At 33.5% G+C, this 16,951-nt stretch overlaps 1 protein-coding gene across 10 annotated transcripts in view; it reads left to right on the top strand.

Annotated features, from left to right (window-relative positions):
• The window catches only part of LOC105477433 (EPH receptor A6), a 950,680-nt gene that overhangs the window by 85,956 nt on the left and 847,773 nt on the right, over positions 1–16,951 (top strand). Inside the window, exon 3 of one of the 10 annotated variants that reach the window (XM_011733922.3) lies at positions 10,159–10,235. The exons of the other annotated variants lie outside the window; for them this stretch is intronic. Within the exon in view, the coding sequence (XP_011732224.1) occupies positions 10,159–10,235 (77 nt within the window). The remainder of the gene's footprint in view (positions 1–10,158; positions 10,236–16,951) is intronic. 10 annotated transcript variants of the gene reach the window in all.

Below are 16,951 nucleotides of genomic sequence, written 5' to 3'. Positions count from 1 at the left end.
CTCCATGCCTGCTTTTGCCCTCGAAGACCTTTCAGTGTAACAGGATTAGGAGGTGGAAGACAGTGATATTGATGATCCTGAATCTGTGCAGACCTAAGCTAGTCTTGTTTTTTTTTCTTAGTTCTTCACAAAAAATTAAAAAGTAAAAAAAAAAATAAAGGTTTTAGAATAAAGACGTAAAGAAAGAAGTATTTTTGAACAGCTGTACCATGTGTGTGTTTTTAAGTAGTATTTTTATAATAAGAGCCAACAGTTTAAAAATTAAAAGTTTGTAAATTAAAAACATTACAGTGAGCTAAAGTTAATTTATTATTGAAGGAAGAAAAAAATTAAAATAAATTTAGTAGAGCCTAAGTGTACAAAGTTATAAAGTCTATGGTACCTTCCAGGAATGTCCTAGGCCTTCACATTCACTCACCACTCAGTCACTGACTCGCTCAGAGCAACTTCCAGCTGTGCAAGCTCCCTTCATGGTAAGTGACCTATACAGGTGTCCCACTTTTTATCTTTTCTACTGTTTTTTTTTTTTTTGTTGTTGTACAGTTTCTATGTTTAGGTACAAAAATATTTACCATTGTGTTACAATAGCCTAAAGTATTAAAGCTTCTACTGTTTGCCTGTAATCCTGGGCATCCCTTGGTTTATCTCTACTTCGATCTGCCATCTCTACATGTCCATCTTTCCTCTGTGTATATCTATGTCTTCACACAGCCTTCTTTTAGGGACACTAATCATTGAATTTGAGCAGTCACCTAATTCATTATGATCTTATCTTACAGTAAGACCATGTACCTATTTGTAGCCTAGGTGCAATAAGCTGTACCATGTAACCTATGTGTGAAGTAGGCTTTACCATCCAGGTTTGTGTAAGTATACTCTATGATGTTTGCATAATGATGAAATCACCTGTCAATGCATTTCTCAGAACGTATCCCTGTTGTTAAGCAATGCATGACAGTATATATACATTTCTATTATTTTTTGCTATCCTCTCCTTTTTGCCTCATTTCACTCTGTTCCCCCACCTTTATTTTTATTCTTTTTATAAATGAGGTTTTCCATTCATTTATATCATTAACATCTTAAATACACTTGTGAACCCTTTTAGACTAGATAGGAATGTTATTTTCATTTATACTTACTTTCTGTTTCTGATGTTGGTTTTATCTGCTTACTTCCCTCACCTGGATTTCTTCAGCCTGTTCGATTCCTTATTGCCAAACTAAGTTTGCAGACTGCACAGCACCCTTCTTTGTTTACTTGTTTTTTAGCTTCATTTCATCTGTTAAAGTGGGCAGTGAAATGGTGTAAAAAGTCTGGATTCAAGCAGTAAGCCTGGTCCCTGTCTTCAGTCTCACATTAATGATTTTTAGTTCTTTGCCCTGCTGTAAGAGTTAAAACTACCAGCTACAAGTCTCAGCAAGCCTGTGGCATCAGGTCTCCATCACATTGCATTGGTGTTGCTTTTCTTCTAAGGAGTTCTTTTGTTGTTTTTATCCTGGCTAGGTAATTTTGATTTTTGAGTTCTACTACTTGTTATCATTTTCCTATCTTGGGAAAGAGGGGCCATCAAAGCAAGGAATTACGACATCACCTTAATGGGAAATTCAGCATAACAAAAGGAAGACTCTTCACTTACTTGTTGGATAGAGGGCCTTTTATGTGCCTGTTACATTTTTCAAATTTTTCATTTATCTATTCAAGTTGAATAGTGTAAACCATCTATTTAAATTTTTAGAAACTTCTGCCCTTAGTCCTTAAAAAAGTTACCACAAAATTAAAACAGCTATTTTCCTAAACATTATTATTTCAGGAAATAATAGTATTTCAGGAAAAATTATTATGAAAATATAGTTTAGCATTACTGTAATAAAAATAGTATGATCTTTAGAAATATATTTTATTATAATTTCCTGTTAAGGACTCTATAAATGCTAATGCATCTTTTAACAAAGTGTTTCTACAAACCTCAATTGGAATTTCATTCTAATTATCTTTTCATTTTATGTGTTTTATAGCTCTCTTCAGGTAGACACATATGCACATATGTATCTGTATATCTGTGTATATGTATACACACACACACATACTGTTTATCAAGGTTCCTCATGCTATATAGTGATCTTGCCATGTGTCTATTAGCAAACCAGATTTCTTCTTATGACAAGTATAACCCATTTTCTTATTTATTTGCAAGCAGATCTTGGTAGGTGCTAGCACCTGACCATACTGGATAAAGTCAGGAAGCAAGCTATACTTTTCTTCTGGCTTTTCAGGTTTACATTTAGGAAGAAGAGAGGATGTTATTGAATCATAAATGTATCTTTATGTATTCTCATTCCTAGGCCGAGTCGTCTGTTCAGAGACTCACTCTCTGTTTAGAAATGCAGTCTGCATCAAAATGTCCTCAAAATATGCTCTTTTGCAGCCTCTTCCTTCTGTATAAAACTAAATGTGTCATTTGTCCCAGAGCAGATGTTAACAAGTATAAACAGAAAGTTGAATGCAGCTACATATATAGAGAGAACAGCAAAATAAAGAGGGAGAGGTGCTAACTAAAATTAAAGGGCAATTTAGTGACTTTCTTTATGTAAAATGTTTTTTCTAGATGCATCGCAGAATTCGTAAACATCTGAGAATGTTGATGGACGATGTGAATGATGTCTGAACAGACATTTTCAGCACATCTTGGCCTATCAGGATATATGAATTTGGCAATGTCTTCCTTTGATTATGGAAAGTGTAAGGGAATGAAGTAGTCCTCACTGGTGAACTGGCTAATGCTGCTGCTTAGTGCCAGAGAGTTATCAAGGCAAAATATTTTATCCCTTATTGCATAATTTTAAATCTTAAAACAAAAGATTTTAAAACCTAGGAAGGAAACAAGAAAATATTGATTTTATAATATTTACTTTGGTTTTAAGAGATCAATGTTGTTGCAGTTGTCTCTTTTGTTACAAATATTACTGAACACGGAAAACACCTATTAAAACTGTGATGCATAGTTGAAAGTTAACCCTTAACTGAGACAATGTCTAGAAATGAAGGGCAACGTTTGCATATGTTGTCTCATTATCCAAACTATTTGAAAAATATTAAAGCAGTGAACTCTGCCTGTATAATTACTTTCTAGTATTTGTAGTGTGACTTAAATATTGTTTTGAGGAACCATGCTACAGATCAGAAATAGATTTTCATTGAAATGGGGAAAACAGTGAATAGAAGAAATATGTCTTAGCATAAACAATGGAGGAGGATAGTTTTACGACCTCAGCACTACCTTCCTGCCCTCATTCCCTTATTCCAGCTACCACTTGTCTGATCTGGGAGTCAGAGTTATCATTCAAAATTGTAAAAGATTCTTTTATTCTCAGTGCTTACCCATTCATAAATTACTTAAATAATATGTATGATTAATACATCTTTATGTATATATGCAAGAAATATAATTTGTAGATAATTTCAGTAACCCATTATGACTAGTTAAAAGTATAACCTAATCAGGAATTATTATATATCATATGTATTTTGTTACGTATTAGTATCCTAGGGCTGTCATGACAAATAATCACAGACTGATTGGCTTAAAATAACAGGAATTTATTGCTTCACAGTTCTAGAGGCCGGGAGTCTGAAACGAAGGTATTGGCAAGACGAAGCTCTCTTTGAAGGTTTAGGAAAGAATTTTTTCTTGCCCCTTTGAAGCTTCTAATGTTTGCCTGTAATCCTTGGCCTCCCTTGGTTTATAAGTACATCACTCTACATTCTGTCCATGTTTACATGTCCATCTTTCCCCTGTGTGTATCTGTGTCTTCACACAGCCTTCTTATAAGGACATCAGTCATTGGGCTTGGGGAGTACCCTAATTCATTATTATCTTAATTACATATGCAAACACTTTATTTCAAAATAAAGTCACATATTTTTTACCAGTTCTAGGGGGAACATGAAGTTTTGGGAAAAACTACTACAGGTCAACATATTAATTTTTATAATCATATAAAATTTCTACTTATGATTTATAGCAGAGCCATGTGACAATCAAATATGTAGACTAATTCAATATGAAGTCATTAATTTTGATCAGTGTGTGTCTCTTTCTTCAAGGTTAATACCTGACATCTGAATAAACTCATTCTCATCAAGAAGTATTTGGAAACTTAGGAGAGTTAAACACATAGCATTAGTAAAGAATATGTAATAATTATATATTGGTAAAACAATTAACTGTTTTGTCTTCTGTTTTTTAGTATTTCATTTATAAGCGGTAGTCCTGTTGCATGGCGGGTGCTGTCTTTAGTGAAATCTGAGGATGTGCTATTAAATGTAACACAGAGAAGAATAAAAACACAGGGATTTTGGAAATCTGTACACTTTTTTTTTCCCAACTTCAGGAAATAATCTTAATTCACACTTTAGATGTGACCTCTAACAGCCCTTATATAGATCTTGGAAAGTTTGTGAAGTGATGAAAACTTGTAATGATTTCTATGAATTTCTGGTGATTTTACAGAAACTCCCTACTGGGAGGCTTTGATTTATTCTGTACTATGAATCATGGGAAAGTAAAGTATTATCCAGGCTGTTTCCTTTTAAGGTTGAAATGAGAATTATTAGTAATTACCCTGGGACAATACGTGTAAAGTGGACACTTGAGCCTACTAGCTATTTATAAACCTACTGATCTTTTTATTGCTAATTTGAATAATTGTTTCTCTCACATGCTTCATCACGGAATAAAGTAATGATCAGACATGACTTCTCTTAGTCATGGTTAATGTTTCATAGCCATTTAACTAATGAGAAGAAAGGTACTAATGCAGTGGGATGACTATGCAAAATGGTGTTATCTGTTTTGTGAAATCCCACAGAGGGAGGAAACTACATATGTAATTTGGAAGAAAATGTAAAAGCTACTGTCTTTAATTTAAAATTCACATATAATGAATTAAACATTATTCTTGCATACATATCTTTTTTCCCAATTGCATGGATTACTGAAAATAAAATTAAGTGGTACTGAAAATCATCAGAATATCGTTGAAAATACTCTGACACCCATGGATAGCGAGGGCCAACTGTAAAGGAAATACTAAAGGAAACAGAGGGAGATTTGAGGAACAGAGAATATGGCTGTGACAGCAAGCATGGAAAGAGATGTTTGATTTTGGAAATCCCTTATTATCTACAGAATGTTACTGAATAAGAAGATTTACAGGCAGTGTTTTTGCCACAGAAATAGATTCTGGCATGTGCCAATGCGATTAAGCACCCTATTCATCTCTGTCAGTCATGGCCCTTCAAAGACTGATTTCAAAGAATTGCTTGTTAGGAGGAGGACAGGAGGAAACATTTGAAAGAACAAATGATTAATGGCATCGTTACTGAGTCTTGTAGTTATTATGCAAAATCTACAGTGTTTTGTATGAAAAATGGAAACAACTGGAATATCCATGGATTTCCTCATTCTGAATCTTTGACCTAAAATACATTAATCTAACAAGCCACATATTGAAACTAAACTTGATTGCATGGCTGGATAGGAAGTGGTGATCAGTGTTGGTTCTAGCTACACATTTTCCTGGGAATAGAAAAGAGCTAATATCATTTCTGTTACATAAATTATGACATTTGATCTTTGGGGGCAACCTGTTAATAGAGAGTAAAACTCATGGAGAATGGGGCCTTCAGTAATATACAATAGTTTTTTATCAATTTATGAGACTCTCATTAACCAAGAGATTTTGAAGCTCTGTGCCATGGGTACCTTAAATTAACATGGATAAATGAAAAACAATATATTTTGGACTATATGTATAAAATAACCTTATTTTGGAAACAGCCATACCTACAAAATGTTTGGCACTATACATGTATGTATAATATACATACAGTCATAGAAATACATTTTGTCAATGCCTTCCAACTGGTTATACTGTGGTAATCTATGACTTATTGGATTCAGGATTGGATTGAGAAAAGACGGGAAAATCTGGGAAAAGGTTTTTTTTTGTTTGTTTGTTTGTTTTTTAGTTGATATTCTTTAGAAAATGTTTGAACTTTCAGAAATGGAAAGAATTATTAAAATCTTACTTGTCATAACAGATAGGATAAAAAATAAAATTACATAATGTATAACATTCAAAATGAAGGAACAGCAGTCTTCTTTGTTGCCAAAAGGCTGAGAATGGTGTGTTGGTCGTTAGGTAAAAAAAAGGAAAGAGGGATGTGTAACAAAACTACTGTTGCTACAGAGAACAAAGAGGATCCCAGCTTCATTTTCTGTGTAAGACCCTGCAAGTATAATTATGTTTCTTAAGATTTTTCAGGTTGCCACTACTATCCTTCAATCAAGTCACAGAAATGATGTTATTATCAACTATTTGTAATGATTGATGTTATGCATTAATGTGCCAATTCTGTCAAACATCTATTAAATATGTGAGATATATAGTACCAATAGAAAGGTTAAATATTTTCCTGAAAGTACTTTTTAACTATTGTGCTTACAAATAAATCACAGGAACTTAAAGATATAATTCTGGCTTACTGCAGAGGATGGGGGTAATGATGCCAATTTCACAAAACTTATTACTAATCTACAGTGTCAGCCTGTTATGTTGCTAATAAGAAAGATAACGGAAAGGTGAGACAAGGCCATGGAAAGGACGAGGACGATGGATACTGCTTGGCATTATTTAACATCTTATGAAGTTGCTATATTATAAAGAGCAGTTACACTTGTTAAAAAGAGCAGATATTTGGCAGAAAATTAATTTTAAAGCAATGTATCATCAGTCTTATCTAGTCAGGACAACAGAAACATCCTAGTTCATTCAAAGAGAAGGTATTTAAAACATGAAATTTTTTCCAAAGTGTTAGAATGATACAGGAGTAAAAGGGGGAGAGAATACATATAATTATCACTTACCGCTGGAAACTACTATTACTTCCTTGGCTGGAGGGGCAAAAGGGAAAGCAGTGACCCAGAGCCCCATTATGGCATGCTGCTGTGGCCACTGCTGGTCTTCAAATTACTGACTTACCATTTTTCAGCAACCCTTGAGTCACACACCTCCTGATGCTGCAGGAACCTTGGAACCCATAGGCTGACTGAACCTCCTGTGCTCATCTAGGCTATTGATGGAATCCACATTTCAGTTGTTACTACTGCATTGCCTATTGTTGGAGCCGGAGCCAGTAAGCACTGTGCTGCTGAGTCTGCTGAACTAGCTCTGTTTCTGTTGCCAGAGCCAGAAGCAGAAGAGGGGAAAAATGCCTTTTCTCCTCTTCCTTTTAATTTCCTACCAGGATCTCTGATTGACAAGATCTACTGGAGGTCACACAGCATTGGATTCTTCAGAATTCCAGCTACAAATTGGATTAATTTATTCAACAAGCATGTATTGAGTATTTACAGTGTGCAGATATATTTTTAAGCACTGAAGACTCCAAAGTGAATAGACAGTACAAAAGTCTGCCTCTGTGGTGCTCACACGTTAGCGGAGTGAGCAAGAAAATAATTACGTATATGAACTACTATAATGTACTATGTCGATAAGGACTAAGAAGAAACAAATAAATAAAATACTGATATAAAAGTTACAGACTTATGTTGAAGTGGTGCCAGAGTTGAGGGAGTCTACGTGATAAAGTAATATTTGAGCAAACTTCTAAAGAAAATGGATTCGGAGCCATCTGGGTATCTGCAGAAGAGTGTTCTCGGGAGAGGTGTAACCTAGTACAAAGCCCTTCAAGCTCGGATGAATGGCAAGTATGCAACCAAAACGTGGAAGCCAGAATGGCTGGTGCAGAGAGGCCCAGGCAAGAGTTGTAGGAGTTGAGGAGAAAGAGGTGTCATTGTCCTTGCCCTGCTCTGGGAAGTAATTTGAATTTCTTATGTGCGATTTTGTCTACAGATCAGGGTTCATATGTTATGTTTTCTTGGAAAATCACCCTTAAAATGTGTAATTTTTATGTTAACAAACAAAATGAGGAGTGGGATTGTTGATATTAGTTTAAATGTCAGGGCCGGGCGTGGTGGCTGAAGCCTGTAATCCCAGCACTTTGGGAGGCCGAGACGGGCGGGTCACGAGGTCAGAAGATTGAGACCATCCTGGCTAACACAGTGAAACCCTGTCTCTACCAAAAAATACAAAAACTAGCCGGGCGAGGTGGCGGGCGCCTGTAGTCCCAGCTACTCGGGAGGCTGAGGCAGGAGAATGGCGTGAACCCGGGAGGCAGAGCTTGCAGTGAGCTGAGATCTCGCCACTGCACTCCAGCCTGGGCGACAGAGTGAGACTCCGTCTCAAAAAAAAAAAAAAAAAAAAAAAAAAAAAGTCACAAGACTATTTGTATTTTTATGGGACAGTTGAGTTTTTGTTACTTACAAACTTTAAAAATGCTCATTAAGAGGTTTTTACCCCAAATTATCATCATAGCTTCATAGTACTTTAATAATTTTTTAAAACAATTTTAGAGAAATTGTTTAGAAAACTCTTTGCAATAAACATTTTTGTTGAAGTTCATTTTATTGAAAATTCTCAAGGAGACTGCATTAATAACAATGAATTCTTTTGATTTAGGTAGTCCATGGACTTCTCTTTGAAAAACATTGTTCAAAGGGTACAGCAGATATGTGTAGATATTTGTCACAATTTTAACATTGGTAATATTTCTAAATTTGATGTACAGGATGATGATATGCATGAGCTTCTGGTAAATAAGAAAATTAGCTGTCAAATAAATTAAAACTATATTTCACCTGTCAAATTAAAATTGTAAATGGACGACTCTGATAAAGGACCTTGAAGCTAGTACCCTTGTTTATGCTGATATGCATTGTATGTACTGAAAAGCAAATACATTCCTGAAACCATAAAACCAACAATGGTAGCCATGTGTTCTTTTCTGGTATTAACTATTTATGAGACTTTTGCCAAAGAATGCGAAAGCAGTACATGTTACGTGTGCTTTAAAATGTTAATTGCCCAGTTATTTAAAATTTCTAAGAGAACAAAGAAAAATGACTTTAGAATTCAAAGTGCATTCTTCAGTGGATATACTTCTGCTCCTGCAAATAGAATTTCATCAAATTATAGATATTTTGTGATGACTTGGTTCTATTAAAAACCAAGTTCTTAAGTTCTTCTCTATAAAAAAGGTCTGAAATTATAGATTTTGTTTTAAAATTCTTCTTAATACAATATAAAATGTTACTTTTTTATTCTTTTTGTTCTTATAATTTTAATATTCAGAATTATTAGTCTTATTATGGAATTTTTCACTCCATGGCACTTGGCTTAATCACCTGGCATCCTGAATTCCTCTGATTATGAAAATACAGATTTTTAAAAATCATGTGGAATATTATGTGTTTATGCAAAGACAATCGATATGAAATTAAGCTAAAATTATAAATCTTATCTAGACCAAATTAAATGTCTCACAATTCTATAACACTGGATTCTAGAATAATAAATGTTTCTGAACTGAAATATCTCATGTGTTTTGTCACTTGTGGAAACGCTTGTAACTTGAAAAAGATTGAAAGCTATGGAGACTATTAATTATTCTCATTAGAGTTTTTTTAAAACTATTTTAGGAATCACCAAGAGTGACAATATCTGCAGATATAAGACAAATCGGTGTTAATATACCCTTTGTAGATCTTTTAACTATAGTAAACTTGTTGGCTATAAGAAAATGAATTTTATCATAGATTACCTACACTTTGAAGAATCTCATAATTTAAGATTTTTAAATGGAAATAACATTGTAAGTACATACATAAACAATGCGGGTATATGTATGTGCTTGTGCTCATGCGTACTCATGTATATGGATTCATATGTCAAATCTCAAAACTATGGCAACAACTTTTTCTCCAAAAATTGTGTTAAACCTATTAAATCTGAATATGATAAGTCTGCTGAGTACAGATAATATTGAGAAATCAGTGAGAAACCTAGTAAATTACTAAATATCTTATTTTTCTTTTCCTGTTTAAAAAACTGAATTATCCATATTCTTTTATCAATAAACTGCTAAGCAGATTGCAAGAGAGAGAAGTAGGAGACAAGGTAACTTCCATTCCCCCTACTTTCTCTCTCTCTCTCTCTTCTCTGTCTCTCTTTGTTTTTACTTTTCTTTCTGCAGATCCTGCAGTCTCAGATTTCCACTCTGTTCTGAGACCAACACTGTATGTGAAGTGCGTCAAGTGTCAGCCATCTTGGGTAAGTTCACCTAAGTTCAGGCTTTTGTCTTCCCTGGTTCTCAGCTTCTTTGCTCTTGGAACCCTATTCTTCATGCTCTAACACCTACTCTGCAATGCATCAAGATCCTCTTGTGTCACTTATTTACCAGTTGAGCATCTTGAACACTCTTCCAACAAGTGAACTCATCGTGTTACAGATACGGCAGATTCAGATATCCTGACATGTCATGTACCCTTGTGCTCTGTTGTATATTATTTAGAATATCTTTGTGTCTCTGCACCTTTGTCCACAATTTTCAACCACATCACTTGTTTTTTGTCATATTTTTCTGTGTTGCTCATTGTGGTCAATGGAACTACATAGCAGCAGCAGAATCCCATAGTAGGTGGCTTAGAACAGCCATTGGGTTAAGAGGTAGAGTTTTTAAGATCACCTTTTCTCTAGAAAGTTAAGTCTAGAGTTTGGGAAAGTAGTGCAGAATTTGGCCACTAGAGGTATAGGAGAAACCAGACCAAGGGTAGAGGGGAAGGATGAAGAGAGGACACAGGTTTCTGTAAGGATGTGATTATTGGGTTTAGGTTTGCAAAACACTGATTTCCAGATAAATGATCTCTGGAATTTCAGTGGGAGTGGAGAGTAATGGAGAAGGGAATTGGGTTCTAAGGAGATATTAATAGACAAAAATAGAGCCCCTAAATTGACATTTATAAAAGAGGACTTCAACCACTTGTCCTAATCTCCTGATGAACTATTATGGAACGTCATAGTGAAAGGATCTACAGAAATTAAAAAAACATATAAACAATGGGCATGTCTTTGGTTTCTGTTATATCACTTTTTAAGATGTGTTTAGCACTTTCTTGAAGATTTTACTTAAATGCAAATACATTATTTCCTTCAATATATTTTAAGAGTAGTCATTTATTTATTTATTAATATTTATTGTGTATTTATTATGTTCAAGGGGCTGTTAAAGGTGTCATTTATTATATACCCCACTGAAAAGAATGTCCATTTTTATTTCTTTTGACTATTCTGGTTATCTGTTCATTGTGGTTATAGAAAACTTGAAAACTAGGATTTCTTAACTTCTGGTGTCTTGCGGCTATTTCTAGACTTTTTCATATTGATGATTACAAGGAAAAAAACTTCATTTTGATATTTCTCTCCTGTTGTTATTTTATAATTGCCTTAGTTTTATTTTTATTTGCATTGATATTACATCTTTTCTATGCATCTTATGTTTGCATTGGTACTTTTAACTTCAAATATTTTTAATATTTAGTAAACTATGTCAATTTTTAGAAAAGATATAGGTGTATTTCATGTTTTTAAGTCAACCTTTAGTACTTAGTTATTATTTTATTATGGACTTTAAGCTATTTAATAGCATCTCCCCAAACTCATATATATATATATATGTTTTCTGTAATTTGAAAAACATAATTTACAATGTACCTTGAGTTATACAACCTTGGGAAATTGTCAGAGTTCATAGCACCCTTCAAATAAATAGGTTAAGATTAGCTTTTCTGTTCTTTCTGTATGAGTTCATATGTATGTTTATAATATACATTCATGCATTGCTTATGTTTTTAGAAATTTATCGTTAGCAATTTTGTTATTGTGCGAACACGATAGAGTGTACTTACACAGTAACGTAGATGGTATAGCTGGTACACATCTGGACTATATGATATATCTTTTTGCTTGTAGGCTGCAAACTTGTGTAGCATGTTACTGTTTGGAATATTATAGGCAGTTGTAACACAATGGTAAGTATTTGTGTATCTAAACATAAAAAGGGTACACTAAACCATGTGATATGCACAATGTGAAATGGTATACCTGTACAGGGAAGCTCCATTATAATAGGATGGGGACACCACTATACATGCAGTCAGTCATTAACTGAAACATCGTCATGTGGAGCATGATTGTAATTTCATTCCATGGTCCATTTATACTTACTTATACATTTAACTAACTACTAATTTTTTCTATATATATTATAGGAATAAAACCGAATAACCACAGAGCTTTGCAAAATGTTTTATATATTTTACCAGAGATTTGCCATGCCCTCTCACCAGTGATAGAACATGACGAAGTAATGATCTGTATAGCCTCTTTATAAGCTTGAATTTTATGTCATATACTTCTCATCTTTTTTTGTACTTGGATAGCTTATTATTAGTTCTCATTTGAGGTCAGTAGGGTAAAATTACATGTTTTCATATGTTCCCATGCCGATTTCATTCATTTTATCTTCCAGGATATGCTCTGTGTGCTGAACAATAGCCATTGTTAACTGAGTGGGTCAATTAATTGCAATGGAATTTAGGGGCAACTGAGTGAAGGAGTTGTTGGATGAGAGGGATTTTTTTTTAAAGAAGGGGAAGTAGGTATTTGCATCCCTCTTAAGCTGTTTCAATAAAGAAAACAATTTTCTCTGTGTCCCTATTAGTGTAAACTGTTGATGAGTTTGAAAGCCAAAGCTATCTGGATTTATTACGAGGCACTGTAAGATGAAAGGATCATCCTAATCTGGTTTTAAGGGAATAGCTTCATTGGAGTTAATCTGCTGTGAGCCAGAAATACAGTTTTCAGAGATTTGTAAAGTAGTTGAAGCAGCTGGGAAAGTTAGAGAACAGGAGCCAAAGGTTTCTTTTGCTTTATATTGATTCAATTAGTGAGAAATATAATCTTTAGGATTTTAATGATAGATATATAGAGATGTAGGCCAATAGATCCATATGATATTTTTCAGGTTAATTTAACTGGTTACTTTGGCTTTCTCCTTATATTAAAAATCATATAGTTTGGAAAAATTTTTAAAGATGAGCTAAGAGTCATATTAACTTCCTAGAGAATTTGTTTTTAAACTAATATACTAATTAGTGTAGATGAAGATTATTTGGGCATACCTCTTAGATAAGTGAGAAAACAATTGTGTTTTAATTTCTTAAGCTAATCCAGTAGATCCATCATCTTTGACATAGATTTTAAAAACATATACCAGCAAAAAATTCTGGCATAAATAAAGAAAAATATGTGAGTTACCTTTCATCAAAATCTTCTAATAGTAGTTTGATTTTTTAAATTTTCTAGTAATTCCTTATCATTGGCATTTGGGAATGACAATATTCACATATGGGATTTTTAAACTGACTATACAATGTATGCATGATTGTCATAAAAATAAGAGTTTATGTCTAGAGTTCAGTTAGTAAATTTATTTATACTTTACCTTTTTCCAAAAGGATACGGATGAACTGATCATTACACTGTGCTTTCTGTGTAAATATAGTCGTAACTTTGAAACTAAAGATATTCAAAATAGTACATCTTAGGAGGAAGCCTTATAGTGCCTTATGGTGTTCAATATATATTTGTTATATAAATGAGTGAGTGAAACCAAAAGATATATTAAGCGAACAAGTGGAACATCTTGGTCTAAAACCTCAACTTTCTTAACCAGAAATTCTGGACCAGAATTATAAATGTTGGCTCTGCATTTGACTTTATGCTTGACCTTAAGCAAGTTTCTCTGTATCTCTAAGCATATATTTCTTCAATTATACAATGTTGGAGTTGGCCTCGATGTAATCTAAGCTTCCGACTTTCTGTTTGGTAGTGTGACTGGCCGTTTGTGCTTGCACAGTCACATAAATAGCTTGTTAGTTACTGAGAATGCCCATTCTCTGGAAAACTCTCAATGCCAGTAAAGTCTTTCTTATATTGAGCTAAAAATTCTAAGGTGTACATTGTTCATACATGTGCTACGTGTGCCTTCAACATATTCATAGAAATTATTGATGGAAAATAGTATATAAGACAAGACAGGGCATTGTGTTATGGTTAATTTTTTTTTTAACAACAACAACAAAAATAATCCATCCAATTGCTGAGGCAGCAAATGTAGGAGTCAGTCTTGATCCCTTTCTACCATCAAATTTTGCTTCAATTTGACCACTTCCTAACAATCTAACCACAACTATTTTAGTCCTCGCTTGGCAGTTGCCTGATAGTTGATCTCTCTTCTACTTCTTACCCATTACTCCCAGTAGTAGCCATAATGATGCCTTAAAATTACTTTATATCACTGTATTGCTCAAAACCTGCAATAACTTTATTTATCTCTTGGATCAAAATTCAGAGGACTTACTATTTCTTGGAAGGTTCCAAGTGACTAAGCCCAGCCTACCTCTCTAACCCAGTCATCAGTTAAACCTACTCTGTTTTTCTCTTGGCTCCCAGCTGTTCTGGCTTTTTTCCTGTCTTTAAACTTGTTCTTCTCTTTTCTTTTCTTCAATCTTTTCTCAAATGCCATTTGAGTGAAGGATTGAATGGTGAGCAAAGGATTGAATGATATGCAAAGAGGCTTTACTCAACTTATCCAAAATAATCTTCCCAATTCATCATGTTATATCCCCTTAACCTCCATTCTTTTCTTACTAGCATTAGTTAGTTGTATGTTTCCCCATAACAGTGTAGGCTCCATGATGTCTATCGTGTTTACCACTGTATGTATAATTTCCGTCCCATAGTTAGGAGTACAATAATTGTTGCCAACTGAAAGACCATTGCTTTTCTCATAAATAATCTTTTATTCCTGTTGCATTTATATTTTGTGCTTCTGAATGCCTTATGAAATTGTTTACTTTGATATATTTGCTTGAAATATATTGGTGACATTTTGACTTTTGTATGAAAATCAAGCTGTATTTAGGGGGAAAATGCTGATGGCTATTATATTAAAATATTAGTCTTATAAGCATTCAACACACATAGTTGGAATTAATAATTATTGAGCTACAGTTTTACAAGTTTTTTTGTTTAATCTGATGAGCATATATTATAATCAGAAAAATTAAGGCATCAGGAATAAGTTAAATACTTTATTGAAAGCATATTTCATGAATATAGGTCAGAAAGTTGATTCTATTTCTATTCATTCAAATTAATTTTTTAATATTCAGGAACAGTAATGCCCCATCTTAATCTTTATCAAGTTAATCTCACTTTAATTTAATAATACAGTTATGTTTTTATTGTGGAAAGCTTTAACTTCTTAAGAACACTTATTTTAATAGAAAAAGTTTAGGTAGATATAGTAAAATATGAAAAATGCAGACAAACTTTAAGACAGCAGTTACTTTTGAGCATGCCCGTGGAATACAGTAGGGAATGTGACCTTTAGTGGTATTTGTAAAATTTTATTTTTTTAAAGCAAAAAAATATGAAATTAATAAAATCAGAGTTTAGCATTTGTTCATACATGGTGCTGGGCAAATTCTTGTCTGTCTCATATTATTCCTTATAACTTTTGATATATTTTAAATATTTTTAATAAAACTGAATATTTAAAAATAATAAAATTAGTAATACTTTGTCATTTAAATGAATCTATAGCCTAGTAATGGTTTGCTCTCTGTATAATTTGAATAAGATTTCTGTTAAAGATAGTACATTTTAAAAAACTTTAAATATATTTTAATCTACCTATTTCAGTGTATGTATTTAAGTGCTTTTCACACATTTTTGATACTATTTTTCTAAAATTATTTGCTTTTCTTTTTTTTTTACCTTCTATTACCTTTTCACAACTGAATACAGAATGTCTCACTTTAAGTGCCTAGAACTAGAAAAAACATGAAATCTGAAACAGAAAATATGCGTCTTACAGAAATTCAAATCATTTTGATTGGGATGGGGCATAAATAAATGAAATACACTTAATGAGAAAAAAGACAAGATTCACTTTTCAAAGTTTTTGTTCTTTTTAAATATGCCCTGTCAGTTGCATAAATCTTCTCTTTTTTTCTTGATTAAACTCTATATTTATAATCCTATTCAATTGGTCAATAAATAAATATAAATATAATATAACCCCTTTGTAATGCTGTAAATGTGGTCTGAATTTCAGTAGCCACCATAGAGAGTCCTGTCATGTTGAAGTGAATAAAATGACTGGGGTGAACATTCTGAGTAAGTCAGGAACTAATTGCCAATCAATAGTGAAACAACAAGTATGCCATCATGAAATGTATACCCTAGCAGGAGATATTGAAAATAAAATAGGAGATTTCAATATTGTGAGATAAATGCAGTGCTGTGAAAAATACTGAGACTGTGAAATAATAGAGGAGGCGCGTATCTCAAACATAGAGTTTAAGAAAGCTTTCTTAGGAGAATTAGCATCTAATTGGGGACCTAAAGGAAAGGTAGGATTTAGGCAAAAAGTGGAAAGGCACAGATGTTTTATTTTATTTTATTTTATTTTTGTTTTGAAAAAGGGGTTCACTCTGTCATCTAGGCTAGAGTAGACTGTCACGATCATAGATCATCCTAATCTTGAACTCCTGGGTTTAAGCAGTCTTACTGCCTCAGCCTTCCAAGTAGCTAGGACTACAGGTGTGTGCCACCATGCCCAGCTATTTTTTTAAAAAAAATTTATAGTAATGAGGTCTCACTATGTTGCACAGTCTGGTTTTCAACTTCTGAACTCAAGTTATCTTCCTGCCTTGGCCTTCCAAAATGTTGAGATTCCAGGCATGACCCTCTACCTGGCCTTCTGTAGACATATTCACAAGTCCATAAGCAAGAGAGAGAACATAATAACTTAAAAACTGAAATATTGTTTAATATGCTAGTGGCATGGTTTTTGAGGGGGAAGCAGTGTAAGATAGAATTAAAATAGTCTCCATTAAGGAATGTGGATTTTAAGGCAG

Source organism: Macaca nemestrina, chromosome 2 (assembly GCF_043159975.1).
Source record: "Macaca nemestrina isolate mMacNem1 chromosome 2, mMacNem.hap1, whole genome shotgun sequence".
In the NCBI taxonomy this organism is placed as follows: Eukaryota; Metazoa; Chordata; class Mammalia; order Primates; family Cercopithecidae; genus Macaca; species Macaca nemestrina.
This window is presented reverse-complemented; position numbering and strand designations above follow the sequence as displayed.